Here is a 16,756-nt window from a genome sequence, read left to right on the forward strand (position 1 = left end):
CGAAATAGAAAAAATTCATGCAAATTAAACATACCCACAAAGAGCTACTAAACTGATTAATAGTTAATGATTATGTCGAGATTTCTCTGATGGATAAAGGAGAAGAAGGTGGTGCAAGTGGCTGTTATTCTGCAGCCCCTGATCACAAACAAAAGACTTAATTTTGGAAGGGAGGACCTTGAGGGTGGGAAGAGGAGGTTGAAGCAAGGAAAATTTCTCTGAAATACCCAGTTGTGCCAGCTGCTGCTTTTAATTTGTTAATCATCATGCTTCTTAGTTCTTACTTTTACTTAGTGGTGCTTTAGATCTTTACGAGTCGAAGAGAAAGAAACATCACCTTAACTCCTAACCCCTACCACTGCCTCAAGTTGACACCCTAGGTAAAAATTTTACAGTTTGCTCAAGGAAGGAGGAGAAAGAGCAGCAACTATAAGTTGCAAAATATACACAAATTTGTGAAAATAATTGTTTTCACTTTGAAAAAATGTACTTCCTCTGACAAAAATAATCCAGCGACAAGGTATTCCCTACAACATTACTAAGCAAAAAACGGAAGGGGCAGAGAAGTCAAGTCATTCCCTCAATCCCTCTTGTGAAAGAAAGAAGGGCTTTTCGGAGATGAATTCATCTGGAGATGTATAGCACCAGGCAGGGAACTCTGTGATGAAAAAAGAATTTCTATACTACATTGTCTTTAAGCCTTCATTGGTTGCTAGACCGTACTAATTTCATTGGACCTGGCCCAATTATAAGCCCGTAGCTCGATATTGAGCCTGATCCCTAGGCCCCATCTCATCAACGTTAGCTCAGCAGCATCCTCCATCCTATCAACGCCATGTAAAGATCCTTGCGCCCGCAACAAGTCTCAACTACCCCAAGATCCTTAGCTCTTAATCCACATGCAATAGTCAATGACACGCAAGGGGCTCTCCCTTTCTCTCCTATATAAGCTAACTAGCCACCGATCAAGGTATGTTCTCTTTCAGTCTGACAGAAACTCTACCATTTTAAGCTCTTATTTACTTGAGTGTCGAAGTGCTTGTAAGTGCCACCACTTTGCTGTACGGATCACTGTTGCCTTAAAACCTCCGTTCGATCATTCTTTTTTGGGCCGAAAGAAACATTATAGAAGAAATGTCGACCTACACTATACAAATCTACTACAAAAAGAAAGAAAAAGAAGAGAGGAGTCAAGGTGTAGCAGGTCCAGGAGCAAGCTCGGCCATAGTCTCGACAATAATTCCAGAAGTGAACTCAACGACCGCAGGCTCATAAGAGTTGATTGGCGTCCCCCATAGGCCAGCCTCCCTCGACCTCTGACACCTTTGCCAAGGCCTCGACCTGAATAGTTGGATCTGCCAAAGGCAAATTCATAAGCTGACCAACCACGACTTCTTTGAAGGCACGGCAAACCGAGAAGTCAGCCCCAGGAAAAAACAATTGAGCATAGGATAAGGCCTTCTCGTACCTTGCCATGAATTGGTCGGTGGCCTCGTCCAGCAAACCCTCGACCTCGGATCATGCCTTGTCAGCCTCGTCCTTCATTCGGATGACCTTGGGCTTGGCCTGGTTGGCCTCGAAGAGAGAGGTCTCCAACTCGAACTCCAGCCTCCCCTCCGTCAGCTTCAACTAGTCCCGCTTTCACTCCGCGGCTTCTTTCTAGCCCATGAGCTTCTCGCAGAGCCAGTTCAGCTTCAAGGTCACTAACTCCATTTTGTCGACCAGTTTCTACAGCCGCACCTTCTCCGCATCCAACTCCCCCCTTATTCAGTCAACCTCTTTCATGTGGGCCCATTCGACATTTTGTTATTGGGCCTGACACTCCACCTCCATTGATCGGCAAGTACTCGTAAGGTGAAAGGCTTGCAGCTCAGCCCAACAACAGAGCCCGGTCTACCCCAGTCCAGCATTTTTGACGGTCGGTGGGGTCGGATAGGTGTTCTTCGATAAACACCTTGAGGTGGAACTATTTGTTTCATAGACTCCCTAGGTGTTGCCCATCAAATGAGCCCAGAGCGTTAGACGACCTCAGTTCTTCCTCCTAAGCACCCCTTTTTTATTTTCCACACCAGTTAACCCACCTTGGCATCGGTTAACTCTTCAGTCAGAGAAGAGGCAGGGGCCTTGGTCTTAGCAGTTTTAGGGGCAACCTGAGAAGTCGGCCCAAGACCCTTTGTTGGGTCAGAAGCCACCTTGGCAAGAGCCTTCTTAGTGGCCTGGGGAGAGTTTGCATGATAGAAGATTGGTGAAGAAACTTCATTAGTTGGGCTATTTATATAACACGTGGCCTCTTAAAGTGAAAATGAAAGTGAAATTTATCCTTTAGTTTTTCCTTTCCTTTCCTTTCACTTGGATCTCCTCCTTTCATGGGTTTTGTCTAGGTCCACCTTTTCTTTCAATGAAAAGGGAAGGAGAAGGATCTTCTTTGCTAGATTCCTCTTCTTCCTGTTTCTTCCCCTACTTTTTGTAAATTGTTTATAGTTCTGATCTCCCTCTTCCTTCCTTTCCACTCTTCCTTTGCTTTTGAGGTCTTTAACATGCACAGATTTATCACCCCTGCATGTTGTTGCTCCTTTTGACCGTTTCAGGTACTCCGAAGAGAAGCAAGGCTAGGATAATAATGGTTCTATGAGGTTGGCTTGTTCAATGATCAATTACGACCATAGATTGTCAAGGTGTTTGCTTGTCCTTTATCAAGGTGTTTGCTTGCAAATTCTTTTGACTAGTTGCTGCTTGTGCGCATTTCTTCTTCCAGGTCTCTCATTGTGGTGCTAATACCTTTTGACTAGTTGTTGCTTGTCATTTGCTTGGGCAGTTGATATACATGGCCCGTGTAATTGGCCTGAGTATTGATCATCGTCTTACTCTTAGCAGTGCAAGACATTGAGAGGTGGAAACAACCTAACTCTTAGCAAAAGGAAGGAAAGGCTGTGGATAAATATGACCGTTTCTCCATCTTTTTCATAAAATGAGAGAATTTTGTACATTAGACATTCTTTTTGTATCTTTAACACTTAACTTCAATACAATCAAAGTATAAATTGCCTCCACGAGCATGGCTCAACGATAAAACATGTGAAGTTTCACAAAAATATTAATGATCAAATTTTTGTGGTGACATTTGTTCTATCCAGAGGTGTGAACTGAATGTCCTATTTTGTGTGTATATAAACTGTGATCACATCTAAGTTTACCCGATTGACGAATCGAGAAGAAGGCAATATTATTTTTAGTTTTATGTTTTATTTTTAATTCCCTGTCCTACTCTTAAACCTTGTCTTGATTGGAGTGATAGAGACATCAAAGAATTTGGGAGCTACCTTTTAATGACATCGAATCGACAACTATTAAGATTGTGAGGGTACCAACGCAAAGATAGAACCTGAGTGTTTATTTTTTTTTTTTTTCTATTTGGAAGTAATCTAAGTTGGACATATGTAATTCATGAAAAGATTTTTCAAAAAATATATCATGTTTCCCACAACAAAGCAAACCCCTAATTGTGTTGGTTTATCAATCTTGAGCTAAATGGGGATAATAAGAAAGGAAAATGAAAAATTTATCACAAGACAGGTCTAGGATAAGAAAATATGTCTGAAAAAATTAAGCCAATATGGACAAACACTTGGCCCTTATTCCCTTTATTTTTTTTAGATTGTTTTTAGTTTTTAATTTTTAATTTTTTTAAATAATAAAAATATTTATTTTTATATTTTAAAATATATTTTAAAAAATAAGACAAAAATTTGTAAAAAAAATTCAAAACAACAAAAAAATCGTTTTGACTGTTTTCATCACAAACATACTCAAATTTTTAAAACACGAAAAAACGCTACGTATAAAAAAAAATACGTTTTTAATAATATCAAAACACAAAACTGAAACATAAAAAGAGCAACCCTAAATCTTTTGCATTCTCCCTTAACCCTTGCCAATATTTTTCAAATCGCAAACAAACATTACTCAGAAGAACAGTGGAAGAGATAAAAAGGCCAAAAAGGCCAAGGCTCGATGAATTGAAATGTATTTCTTACTAAATAAATAAATATTCAAAAATTCAGATTATGATTTAAAAATAAAATCCATGATATATTTTCGGTTAGAATCAATGACAAAATATGGTCTCTTCATCAAGCTTACTTTCCATTGCAACTTAAAGATAGACTGTTTTCATCAATAAATTGCAACATGCCATGATCCTCTAAAAATAAGCTACTTTAAATACTTATTAGTTAATACAATTGTTCTTTTCAGATATCTATATGCATAATATTCTCAGAAACACACACTGAACCAGTGCTGCATTAAAGATTCTCACATACATATAATACAAGTTCTTCGATATCAACTTCCGGTAAAACTTCTGGCACCTCAGTATTATAAGATGAGGCTACATTGATTATTGATCAGACTTCACACTCTCCTTCACCACTACCACTTCCAGACCTACAGTACCAGTTAAGTATTCACCATCCACTTTGACATGTTCAAAAGCATCCCATCATTGCTAAAGAGTTTCATGGTAACAAAAGAAAGACATCTCGGCTTTGGATCTTTTACACTATTGGTACCGATAATGTACAGCTAATGTAGCTCAAAATATCACACTGCCTAAGAAAGAAAGACAATAAACAACAATGGTTCTCTTCAAAGCAAAAAATATGCATCTACGCAGCAGACAGCCTATGTAGATATATGCACATACAAGTTCCAAGAAAATGACAGATTCGTAACAAAAAGAACTACTGCTAAATTCCCTCAAAGTCCTGTTTTACAGGTTCCACGTGACAGAAGAAGAAAACATCTGCCAAAACCCACAATGTCTGATTGGATATCCCAACATCCAGGGCTGCCATGTAATAAAGAGAAAGATGAGAGATTCACCACTCAGTTTATGTGTAAAGGACTAATCCAACATGATTTGTCTCCTCTTTCTCAAATTATCCACTTTAAGTATAGACCCAATGACTATATTCCACACAAAGAGGTTCTTTTGGGTTTTTTTGTGTGTGGTGGTGGTGCAGGGTGTGGGTGTGGGTGTGCGTATTTATTTATTTATTATTATTATTATTTTTTTTTTTTTTTTTGGGGGGGGGGGGGGTTTAGTTTCTCTAGATAGGTTTTGTAGGAACCTAGATATACCTTGCTCACAGATGGCAGAACAACCAAAGGAGAAAATGTTGAGAGAGTAGTTCTATTCGTCCTATACAAAGAAATATTAGCAACACCTCTGTTAAGTGTAGACATAGTTTAGCTAAATTAGTTACGAGTTGTCCACTTGTCTCTGTACAACTGTCAAGGTTAGTTGTCTCTAATAGAATCAGTTGAGTTCACAGTCTATGAATACTCAACTACTCTTCTATTTTTAATGTCAAAAATTATTTTCAGCAAATTTCAATTTTAGATCTCGCTGATAGTATCGCTGAAAGTGTAAGGATGAAATAATGCTTGTATATTGATTTGAAAAGAATACCAATTATAAGGGAAATGAAAGATAGAAAAGGGCATTCCAGAGGCCCTGAACTCTCCTTGATTACTCTCAATTTCTGCCTATCTTCCTCTCTCCTTTTCCTCCTATTTTTAGGTTGTTGCCTTCCCTTTTCTGCCCTCTATAACAGAATCCAGTTGTGCACATGTTGATTGCTACGCAAGCACAACTATGTTACTATTCTACCCTTGGTGCACATGCTGGTTGTTATGCAAGCACAGTTGTGTTACTATTCTGCCCTTGGTTCTTGATGCGTCTCTGGTAGGTCCGCTGTATTGGGGGCCTATCATTACTCCCCTCCCCAACTTTCACCTTGTCCTCAAGGTGAAAAGTGGAGAATTGTTGTTGAATCATGTTATAGGGCTCCCAAGTAGCTTCCAACGGTGGTAACCCTCTTCATTGAATTAAAACATCCAACCCAAGCAAGTTATTACTCGTTCCTTGGCTAACTCCCAACACAGCCTCCAGTTCAACCAGCATCTCAAGGTCTGCACTAAGTTGACTGGGAATTTACACACTGGCTTTCAACGCCCCTTTTGCCCCACATAACTGTGACACATGGAAAACGGGGTGGACATTACAATGTGATGACAGTGTTAACTTGTAGGCTATTGGTCTGATCTTCTATTCAATTGCGAATGGTCCATAGAATCTAGGAGCCAATTTCTCGTTCAAGCGGTAAGCCAATGTCTTTCAGCGATAAGGCCTTAACTTCAGATAGACTAAGTCCCCAACCTTGAACTTCACATCTCTTCTCTTCATGTTTGCCCCCTTCTTCATAACAGCTTGGGCAGCAACTGTGTTTTAAGTTTTTCTAGAATTTGATCTCTTTCAACCAACTGATGTTCAACTATAGAAACAGGAGTAGATCCCTTTTCAAACCTCAATAACTCTAGTGGTTCTTGCCCATATACTACTTGGAATGGAGTTAGCCTCGAAGCTGTGGTATGAAGTGTTGTACCACAATTCAGCTCAAGGCAACCACATGTATCATGCTTTAGGTTTGGATGAAGCAAAATAGCATTAGTATGTTTCTAGGGTTCTATTAAGAACCTCTGTTTGGCCATTCATTTGCGGGTGGTATGCAGTGTTGCGGTTGAGTTTCATGCCTTGGAGGCAAAACATTTCCTCCTAGAACTTGCTCATGAAAATCTTATCTCTATATAAGACAATGGGACAAGGCATGCCGTGAAGCCTCACAACTTCTTTGATAAAAAACCCCTGCCACCCCTCCTGCTATAAAAAAATATCTAAGCCCAATAAAATGTCCATACTTACTAGTTTGTCCACTACCATCAAGATTGAGTCCATATTCCCTAACCTCGATAAGCCCTCCATGAAATCCATGGAGATGTCGTCCCAAATTTCATTTGGGATAGGAAGAGGCAGTAAAAGTCCTCTCGGAGATAGGGCCAAATACTTGTTTTGTTGACAAACATCACAATTACTCACATACTGATGAATATCACGTTTTATCCTAAGCCAATAAACATTAGTTGCAATCTTCTTATATGTTTTCAATAATCCAAAGTGCCCTCCCAAATTCCCTTCGTGGCCATCATGAAGTAGTAGAGGAATTAGAGAAGAACCCTTTGGTAAGAACAACCGTCCTCTGTAAATGAGTTGGTTGTCCACCATTTGGAAGTCTGGCTGAGAAAAAGGGTCACGTTGGAGGTCCCTGAAAACCCTTTGCAATTTTTCATCCGTTTCTACTTTGTGGGCCAATTGTTCAAGTTTAATCACTTTAGGAACTCTTATGGCTAACAGGGCCATGGACTAACTGATTCTAGAAAGGCCATTTGCCACTTTATTTTCCAATCTGGAACGATACTGGATCTCAAACTAAAACCCCATTAACTTCAGCATCCATCTCTAATAGTCAGGGCTCACTAGCTGTTGCTCCATTAGAAATTTAAGACTCTTTTGATCGGTTGTAACCACAAATTTCCTACCCAAAAGGTAATGCCACCATTTTTGTATTGCGAACACGATGACCATCAGCTCCTTTTCATAAACAGATTTTCTCCTCCACGACTGATTAAGAGCAAGGCTGAAATATGCAATAGGTCTGTGATCCTACATTAAGACCACTCCCAAATCTTGCCTCGACACATCTAATTCTACCACAAATGGCTTGCCAAAGTTAGGTAAAGCTAAAATTGGTAAAGACACCATTGCAACCTTAAGATGTTGAAAGGCTTGTTTTGTTGCCTCGTCCTAGAAAAAGTTATTTTTTCGTAGTCTCTCAGTGAAGGGCCATGCCAATTTATCGTAGTCATTCACAAATCTTCTATAATACCCCATGAGCCCTAGAAACCCTTTCAGCTCCTTCAACGTTGTATGGGTTGGCCAATCTAACATTGCCTGCACTTTGTTGCGATCAGCGGATACACCATGTTGGGATATGAGGTGGCCCAAATAAGAACTTCTTCTTGTTAGCAAACAACTGATTTTCTACCAATACTTTCAAAACACGACACGTGTTGTGCATGATGTTCAAAATCTTTGTTGAACACCAAGATGTCGTTAAAGAATACCAACACAAAGCGCCTCAATTGCTCTCTGAACATGTCATTCATTAGAGATTGGAAAGTGGCTAAGGTATTCGTCAACTCGAAGGGCATGATGAGAAATTCGTAGTAGCCCTCGTGCATTTTGAAAGCTGTTTTCATGACATCTTTTGCTTTGACTAGAATTTGATGATAACCCGATTTTAAATAGAATTTGGAGAAAACTATGGCCCCATGTAACTCATCCAACAACTCCTCAATTACTAGAATTGGGAATTTGTCGGGAACTATCACCTTGTTCAAGGCCCTATGGTCCACACAAAAATGCCACCCCCCACCCTTCTTCTTAACGAGCAACACAAGACTAGAGAAAGGACTATAGCTTGGTTGTATAATCCCAGCTGCTAACATTTCATGTACCATCTTCTCAATTTCATTTTTTTGAAGGTAAGGGTAACGATAGGGTCAAACATTGATTGGAGCAATGCCTGGTAGTAGGTTGATGGCGTGGTCTCTTTTTCTGGGAGGAGGTAGTCCCTCTGGATTTGCAAACACTCCTTCAAATTCAACCAACACCTCCTCAAGGAACAACGGAGTTTCTACCTGGAGCTCATTGATTCAGCGTAAATCTAGGTAGCGAGCTAGAACAGGGAAGAAGAATGGAGAAGGAAGTATAGAAGAGAAATAAAGGGAGAAAGAGAAATAAAAGAGAGAATAACAGAATCTTTGATTGAATTCTTGAATGCCCTTTACAGAAGAGAGAATAAGCTTATATAGCTTGGCCCGTGGGTGCTGCCACAGTAAATCACACCCACCCCTCACCAACTATTTTGTCTTACTCTAGCATTTGGACACCTGGCAGATTCTGCCATAACAATCTACCTAGTTGGAAAGTAAACCATAACAAACTACCTAGCTGGAAAGTAAATGCATGCAAGAGAATAAAAATACTAAGGCAATACATATAGGTAATATCCGATTCTAGGACAAAATTTAACAGCAACAAACAATCGATTCCTGGTCTTGTGACAGTCAGCTTCACCCCTTTGCAAATTCCCACCCTTACATTGTCATTCTCGTCCCCATTATCACTCCATAGCCTACCGTTTCAGTCCTCGATAGACCCAACTATTGCACCAGCTCGGTTGCTATGAAATTGTGTGTTACCCCTCCGTCAATAAGAACCACTACTGGATGCCTCTCTATATGCCCCTTAAGTTTCATCATTTGTGGCGTAGTCAAACCAACGACAGAGTTCATAGAGTTCAATGACCTCACCTCCTCACACTAGCTCCCCCTCTTCAGCCTCCAATGCTTCCTCAACCCCCACTTCTCCTACCTCTTCATCATATATCATCATTACCTGGAGTTCTTTGAAACACTTGTGACCTATAGAATACTTCTCATTGTAGCGAAAACAAAGGCCTTTCTTGTGTTTGGCTCTCCATTCAGCTTCGCTAAGCCACTTAAAGGGTGAATTTCCTATGCCTCTGGTGGCTAGTAGCCTGGGTCCCGGCGGAGACGTGATTTTAGGGGAGAAGTTCGGGCTCATAGCAGGAACAGTGGAAAATCGGGTTGGGGTTGAAGACAAGAATTGGGAATACTTACCCTTAGCTAAGCCAGGAAAGACATAACGGGTTTGGAATGCTGCATTCTTATCTTCGATGTGTTGGGTCATCGTCATAATCTACTCCAACCCTTTGGGTTGTAGTACTCGTATCTCTGATTTGAGCCCATTGATGAAATGGCCTTCCAAAAACGCATCAGAGACTTCTACAATCGGCACGACCAATGTCTCAAACAGTAGGAGGTAATCTCTGATGGGCCCTTCTTGCCGAAGAGCTAGAAAACGTTCCTCCAACGTTCCTTCTTGGGTGGAACGAAATTTGCTTCGGATCCCCTGTTTGAGCTCTTCCCTGCTCCGGACACCCTTTCGTCGTGTCTCCTACTAGAACCACACAAGTGCATTAACTTCAAAACACAGGGCAGCCATCTCAACTTTCTCCTCCGACAGTTGATTTACTTCAAAATACTGCTCGGCTCGAAAAATCCAATCATCAAGATTCTCCCCCTCACAGATCGGCATCTCTAGCCTTCTACATCAAACCTCCGGGTGCCAATTTCCTCTTGGTCCTCCCCCAAACTCCCTGCTCACTTTGATTCCCAATGATACCTCAAAATTCTAGGTGAATTCCGAGGGTTTCTCTTCCTTTTTCCCTTTGTTCTTCCTCTCCCTTTCTTGTTCCTCCCATCTACTTCTCATGTATGCAAACTGGTCTAACATAATCGCCACATTCTTCTCCATTGACTGCACCTCCCCTCTCATGGCTTCGACCCCTTTCTGCATACCCTCCATCTTCACCTCCAATTCCGCAACTCTATTCATTAGATTCACCATTAGGATCGTTGAGCTCTGATACCAAAATGATAGGATCGTTGAACGTGTAAGGATGAAATAATGCTTGTATATTGATCTGAAAAAATACCAATTATAAGGGAAATGGAAGATAGAAAAGGGCATTCGAGAGGCCATGAACTCTCCTTGATTTTTCTCAATTTTTGCCTATCTTTCTCTCTCCTTTTCCTTTCTATTTATAGGTTGTTGCCTTCCCTTTTCTGCCCTCTATAACAGAATCTAGTTGTGCACATGCTGATTGTTACGTAAGCACAACTATGTTACTATTCTACCCTTGGTGCACATGCTGGTTGTTATGCAAGCACACCTGTGTTACTATTCTGCCCTTGGTTCTTAATGTGTCTCTGGTAGGTCCGCTACACCGGGGGCCTATCACTCTCTTTTCAGTTTCTTCTTTTTCTTTATAGAAGCTCTCACTTTAGAAAACTCTTACATCCATAGTTGTTAAAATCCCGATTTTACGCGTACGATTTTACGATTTGAAGACCCCTAAACGATTCAAATTCCATGTAAAATCCAATTTAGGATAAAATCCTATAAAATCTCGATTTTACATATACGATTTTACGATTTTATGTTTTAGAGATTCCCAAACGATTTTACGATTCAAAGACTTTCATTGATTTAAGTTGCAATTTAGAGGATGTTTCCAACGTGTCAATGTCACGTAGCATCTGACATTGGAACTTATGCAATGAATTGTTATATTTTGCCTCTAAATTGGAACTTGATTTAACATTGATTGTATAAGTTCCAATGTCACATAGCATCTAACATTAATTGCATAAGTTTCAATTTACTTGATTTAAATTATAATTTTTACTTGATTTAACATTGATTGCATAAGTAAATCAAGACAAACAAGTAATTAATTAATGGACCACCAAACCCCAAATTGGGATTTTACTTGATTTAATCAATGTTAAATCAAGAAAAAAATGCAACATAAATCTAATGGAAGACGTTGAAAGAATCCTCTAAAAGAATTTTAAGCTATATTTTACCTCTAAATTACCTATATTTTGCCTCTAAATTGCCTATACTAACCTGCTAGTTTTTGAACTATATTTTGGAAGTATCATCTTTTGAACTATAATAAGGAATAATCAGGTTATTAAAAGATATTAATTTATTTTTTGTAAAATTATGTTATTATAAACATATATTTACAAAAATTGAAGGGTATTTTTAATTATCTCTAAAATCTTACGATTTTACGATCCGATTTTATGGACACTTTTTCGATCCCACTTAAAATCCCGATTTTAACAACCTTGCTTACATCCCTACCCTCATGTGCATCAAACCTGATAGCCCTCCGCCTGTCTAGCTGCAAAATGACTGTGAAATGTGAAGCAAGGCACAAGAAGAAAGTTGTGTGGAGTCAATCCCAATGAAGGAGGTGATGCCTAAACCAACGGTTCCAAACCATGCCATACGAAGATACATAGAAGCTCTTGCCAACAGTAGCCCCTTAGTGCTAGCAACATGACAAAGATCAAGAAAGGTCATGCTTGTGGAAAATACTTAGGTACATTCGGTGTATGGGCCAACCCATACAACAGACGATCAAAATTTCACCATATCAACCAACAATTTTAGATTTGGGCAAGCACAAAAATAAAATAAAATAAGAATTGATCAAATCTAGAATTGTTAGTTGATGCAGCAAAATCTTGACCATCCGGTGGATGGGTGGGGCTCATACACCGAGTGTATCTAAGAATTTTCCCTTGCAGAGAGAAATATAGTCACTCAAATTGTCTAACTACAATTTGATTTTGGTCCTGCCTCCAACCTCAAAAATTGTTAAAGGGTGTCCCGGTGCATGAGGCTTTCTATTTTGCGAGGGTTAGGGAAGTGTCAATTTTCTGTATGCAGCCTTATTCTTGTTTTTATAAAGAAGATATTTCCATAACTTGAACTTGTGGCCTTCTAATTATATTGGAGCAACTTACAGTTGTTACCCAGCCTCACCCTTAACCTCAAAAGCAATTACCACAAAAAAGCAAAAACTTCTTCATTCTTGCCCACAACAACCGTCTTCAAAGCCTGCCTCAGCGAGCAACTTCCTAAAGGAAATTGATTAAAACATCAACAAGACACAAAGTTAAGAATCTGTATCACAGAGAAAAATATCACAATGAAAGATCATCAAGTGGATATTGAAATAAGATATCAAGCACCCATTTAAAGTTGACTGGAGAAATACTACACAAATCCTCATGCAGAAAGTAGACATGACATACCTTGAAATGCACCCCAAAATTAGACAAAGAGTCCATCTTTGTATTGCACCTCTCACCTACATAGCAATCATTAATTCAGAGGTAATATTGCTTGATGATAAGCATGTATATCAAACAGTGTCGATCTTGTGCCATGGAATACAGATTACTGAAAAAGAATCCAACAGCAGGAAAACTGCTTCTTTTATTTTATTTTATTTTATTTATTTTATTTTATTATTATTTTTTTTTTTTGGGGGGGGGGGGGGGGGGGGGGGGGTGTGCCTGGGGGGAGGACAGGGATGCTTATCATCCCCAATATCCCTTTAAGAAGCTTGAAAAGCCCAAGATCCCATCTCATGCAAAAGCGAAATATTACCAGCAGATGAGGTTAGATTTCCTAAGTGACAAAAATATTGAGTGCCAATGTCATAAAGATAGCAGATCATTAGTTTCAAATATGAAAGAAACAGGGGAATGACATCGGACTTCATACATGATTTTAACAGTACAACTGCATCCACTTTCAGATCATCAAATCAGTTTAGTTTCTATGCACCCAGAAAAGAAACACATTATAATAGCAAAAATATAACCAAACAGAGATGCTAAACTTGACTGCACAGGAAATTAATTAACATAATTATAAACAGAGTCAGAACCCACAAGTTAAAGCAGCATTTGTATCATTAAGAAGAAATTTCAATCTGCCAGCTGCCAAATATTTGTCTTTGGCTTAGCCAAGTGAAACCCTTTTGTTTTCTAAGATGTAAATGGCAGAAATTTAAGATCCTTGATTTCTAATTACTTTTATTTTGACCAGTTCCTCAGTAACCAAAACAAGCTGACAATAGGCATTAGGAAAAACTCAGGTGTGTTGAAGCTTATATATAAGAAAAGGTCCATGAAGTAAGAGAGAAAGTTGGACAAAAAATCAGTCATGCCTGATTCTATTTGCTGCATTTCAGTTCATTAACTGAAACTGGGAATAATGTCAATTTTAGGAAAGGCAAAATAGCCTGTCAATTATGGTCATCAATGCACTACAATGAATTGCATGCACAAAATATACTCCAAAAACCAGATTTTTTTATTCTATATTGTTTTACGATTAAGAGTTTCTCCTTCAATGAGTATTCTCTCCATTCTCAACTCCAAGACCATACAACACACCAGCATATTTCTCAGGTGAGCCATTAAAGAAATTTTCTTTCAGCTTCATGAAAGAACAACAAGTAAGCAAACTATCAGAACCAGCTTGATGACAGATGCCAATCCTCTTGACACCCAATTGATCAGCAAGCTTGTTTAATCCACCATGAAGATTGTTGCAGAACTTCATCAAATGCTTGACATCATAGATGGTTGGAAAATACAAGTTTATCAGATTGAAGAATTCCACCTGTGTGTCAGGCAGATTTTGGCCAGTAAGCAGCTTCAGCAAGTAACCAAAATCATAACCACTGTGAAAGGTAACCCAACACACATTATCATTCAGCACGATCCCCGAAGACATCAGGAGCTCACTGAACCGCAGAGCATCAATACCCTTCTCATTGTTCTTCTTAAAATCAATCCCACTATGGCTTAAAAGCTCAATCGACTCATTGGCATAAACATCCTCATTGATGTTGAATTCACAAAAGTTGAATTGCCAAACACAGTACTTATCAGTTCCACAGGTGGGAAGATTCCCATCCTCGTCAGAAAATGTAAGACCTAACTGAATCAACTTCAGAAGATCAACATTGGCCTTCACGGCAAGATAATAAGAGTCAGTGGAGCTCTTGAAATTCAGCAAGGGGCGCAGAACCATGCCAGGAAACTCAGTGTCCATAGCAATGTAGCGGTAATCATCCACAATATCACATATCATCGCAAACTCATCTTCAAGGTTCTCATCCCAAACTTCCCTAATGCGAACCGACTCGCTCTTGGACAAAACCGCCATTTAATCAACCAAATCGAATCAAGCGACACAGTAAGTCCACAAAGCCTAATTCAGCAACAGACCAGAGAAGCAATCCAAAACCCTAAACCTAAAAATAAATAAATAAGTCAATATAAAGTGAAAAACAATACGCAATATGTACAAACTCATGAGATTACAAGTATAGATGTCTGGGTAGCGAACCTTAGGGCCGCGAACTCTCTGCGGAAGCCCTGGGCAGTAGAAATTTAGTCAAATTTAGAAAGTAGCGAGTGGTAAAATGGGAAGTACCGAGAACGGGGCTTGGATGAAGATGAGAGGTCGGGTTTTAGAAAGCGAGAGATACAGAAGAGACCGTGAAATGGCCGCTTCGAAGAAGAGCGTTCGATGCTTTAACTGATCACATTGTTCCAGTGCAGAGAAAGAGGGAAAGCGAATCGATGAAGACAAATACAACGACGACGACGACGATGATTATGAACATTGAATGATATACATTCACCCGTGTCTCTATATATAGTCTCTGAAGCGAAGAAGAAAGGGAGCGCGGACATTGGACGGGTCGGGTTGAGACCAATCTAATAGAGCTGTAAAATGGGCGGCGGAGGCCTGCAATGAATGTACGGGGCAAAATGATATGTTAGAGCCGGATCATAGGGGGGTTTGGCCCAACACAACCTACCCTTTTGCTTAAGGCATGTTAAACGGGCTTGCTCGTTTGTGTATAGAATTGGGTCACGCCATGGCACGGGTGTGAACCGTGTCAGATCACGTTAAAAGTTGGAGGTTTTTAGCGCACAACACAAAGTTACACAACTTGCCAACTTTGAAGGCATGATTCCAATCTTGCTGGAAACACCCCATAAGAGTGGGGTTTGAGAAAATATAAAGAGCATCTTTGTATTTTATTATTGTGTTATAATTTTTTTAATTATTAGTTAACCTAGTGAAATATTTTAAAAATAATTAAAATACCCTTATATTTAAAAACCTTTCTCCCTTCCCTCTTCTCGTTTCTGGTAGCAACTCAATCAACCCTAGAGTTCTATCATGATATATATAACCCATCTCTACCATGCCCCTCTCTCTCTCTCTCTCTCTCTCTCTCTCTCTCTCTCTCTCTATATATATATATACATATATATATATCATGGTTAGTAGAAGCTTTTCTTTTTTTTTCTTTTTTTGTCTTTAATTTCATATATATTTATTTGTGTTTTTATGTTTATTACTTTAAATAATGCAATTAAAGTATATCCGCACACCACACAAGGCATTATTCGTTATAACTTACAAGTTTATCATAATGAACTTTGGTAGCAACTAAAACTGAATTAGTCGGTGATTAACTTGTATTATAATAAGAATAAATTTGATTTTGTACTAGTACTGCATCTGATTTGAGTTGGGAAATTGATGTGGATCAAGATTGATTTGATGTGGCGACTAATTGACACCTTAGGTAGCAGATGAAGGGTGAGGGGAGGCCCCAATCCATGATAAAAGAGGAGGAATTAAAGGCAACCTTGGAAGAGGACAAAGGGTAGGAGGTGGAGGTGTAATCAGTTTTGTTACATTGTTATTGCAGTGGTCCATGCTGATGCCTCAACATATCAATGGCTTCTTGATGGGCCATTTGCCTGAAAATGTGATCAGATATGGCTCATTGACATCTGCGTCTTTTGTGTAAAGACTTCAACTTGTGGCTCTCAAACAAAGCTGAGCATTATCCACCAGAGATGTCTCTGCCTGCCTGTGAGCCACAACCCATTAAGTAACCACCACCAAAGTAGAGGAAGCCCCTCAATCCTCATCCTGTTTTTGCTGTGGAGCTGTGGGTCAAAATTCTGCTAAATCCCCGTGTTAGTAGCATCAGTTTTTCCTTGTCTCACTGTTTTAAGTGCCACACTCAATATGACTTGCCCTGTTTTTTTGGTGTGATATGAAATTTATCGAGTACAGGACAGAGACCGATAAGGGTATAGAGATGGAGATCTTTGTCCCAATGAATTGCCATTCCTAGTTTGGGCCTTTATTTTAGGTAGGGGTGAACTTTACCTTCTTGAAATTGAATTTTCAAATCAAATTAGTTAGTTTTGATGAATTTCGTCCCTTTTTTCACATTAAAAAAAATAAAAGGAAGTGGGTCCCGTTTTTAGTTTTGCTTTAGTGGCTGGTATTTTA

The 16,756-nt window shown here is 39.3% G+C and overlaps 1 protein-coding gene across 9 annotated transcripts; it reads right to left on the bottom strand.

The window, feature by feature from the left end:
- Positions 1-4,100: 4,100 nt before the first annotated feature.
- LOC127795048 (probable CCR4-associated factor 1 homolog 6) lies at positions 4,101-15,067 on the bottom strand. Of its 9 annotated transcripts, none has more exons than XM_052326471.1 (5): positions 14,777-15,067; positions 14,045-14,681; positions 12,664-12,719; positions 12,414-12,482; positions 4,121-4,849 (listed from the first exon to the last, which is right to left on the bottom strand). In XM_052326471.1, the coding sequence occupies exons 2-5, from the start codon at positions 14,591-14,593 to the stop codon at positions 4,759-4,761; spliced, it is 765 nt and encodes a 254-aa protein (XP_052182431.1). In that variant the 5' UTR covers positions 14,594-14,681; positions 14,777-15,067; the 3' UTR covers positions 4,121-4,758. The 9 variants fall into 9 exon arrangements, 8 of the variants coding, with proteins under 8 accessions (XP_052182434.1, XP_052182431.1, XP_052182433.1 ...); XM_052326472.1 differs by having other exon boundaries at positions 4,129-4,446; XM_052326476.1 differs by having other exon boundaries at positions 4,429-4,446; positions 12,414-12,486.
- Positions 15,068-16,756: the final 1,689 nt, after the last annotated feature.

The sequence above is a fragment of the Diospyros lotus genome, chromosome 2 (genome assembly GCF_014633365.1).
Source record: "Diospyros lotus cultivar Yz01 chromosome 2, ASM1463336v1, whole genome shotgun sequence".
NCBI classification, from domain to species: Eukaryota; Viridiplantae; Streptophyta; class Magnoliopsida; order Ericales; family Ebenaceae; genus Diospyros; species Diospyros lotus.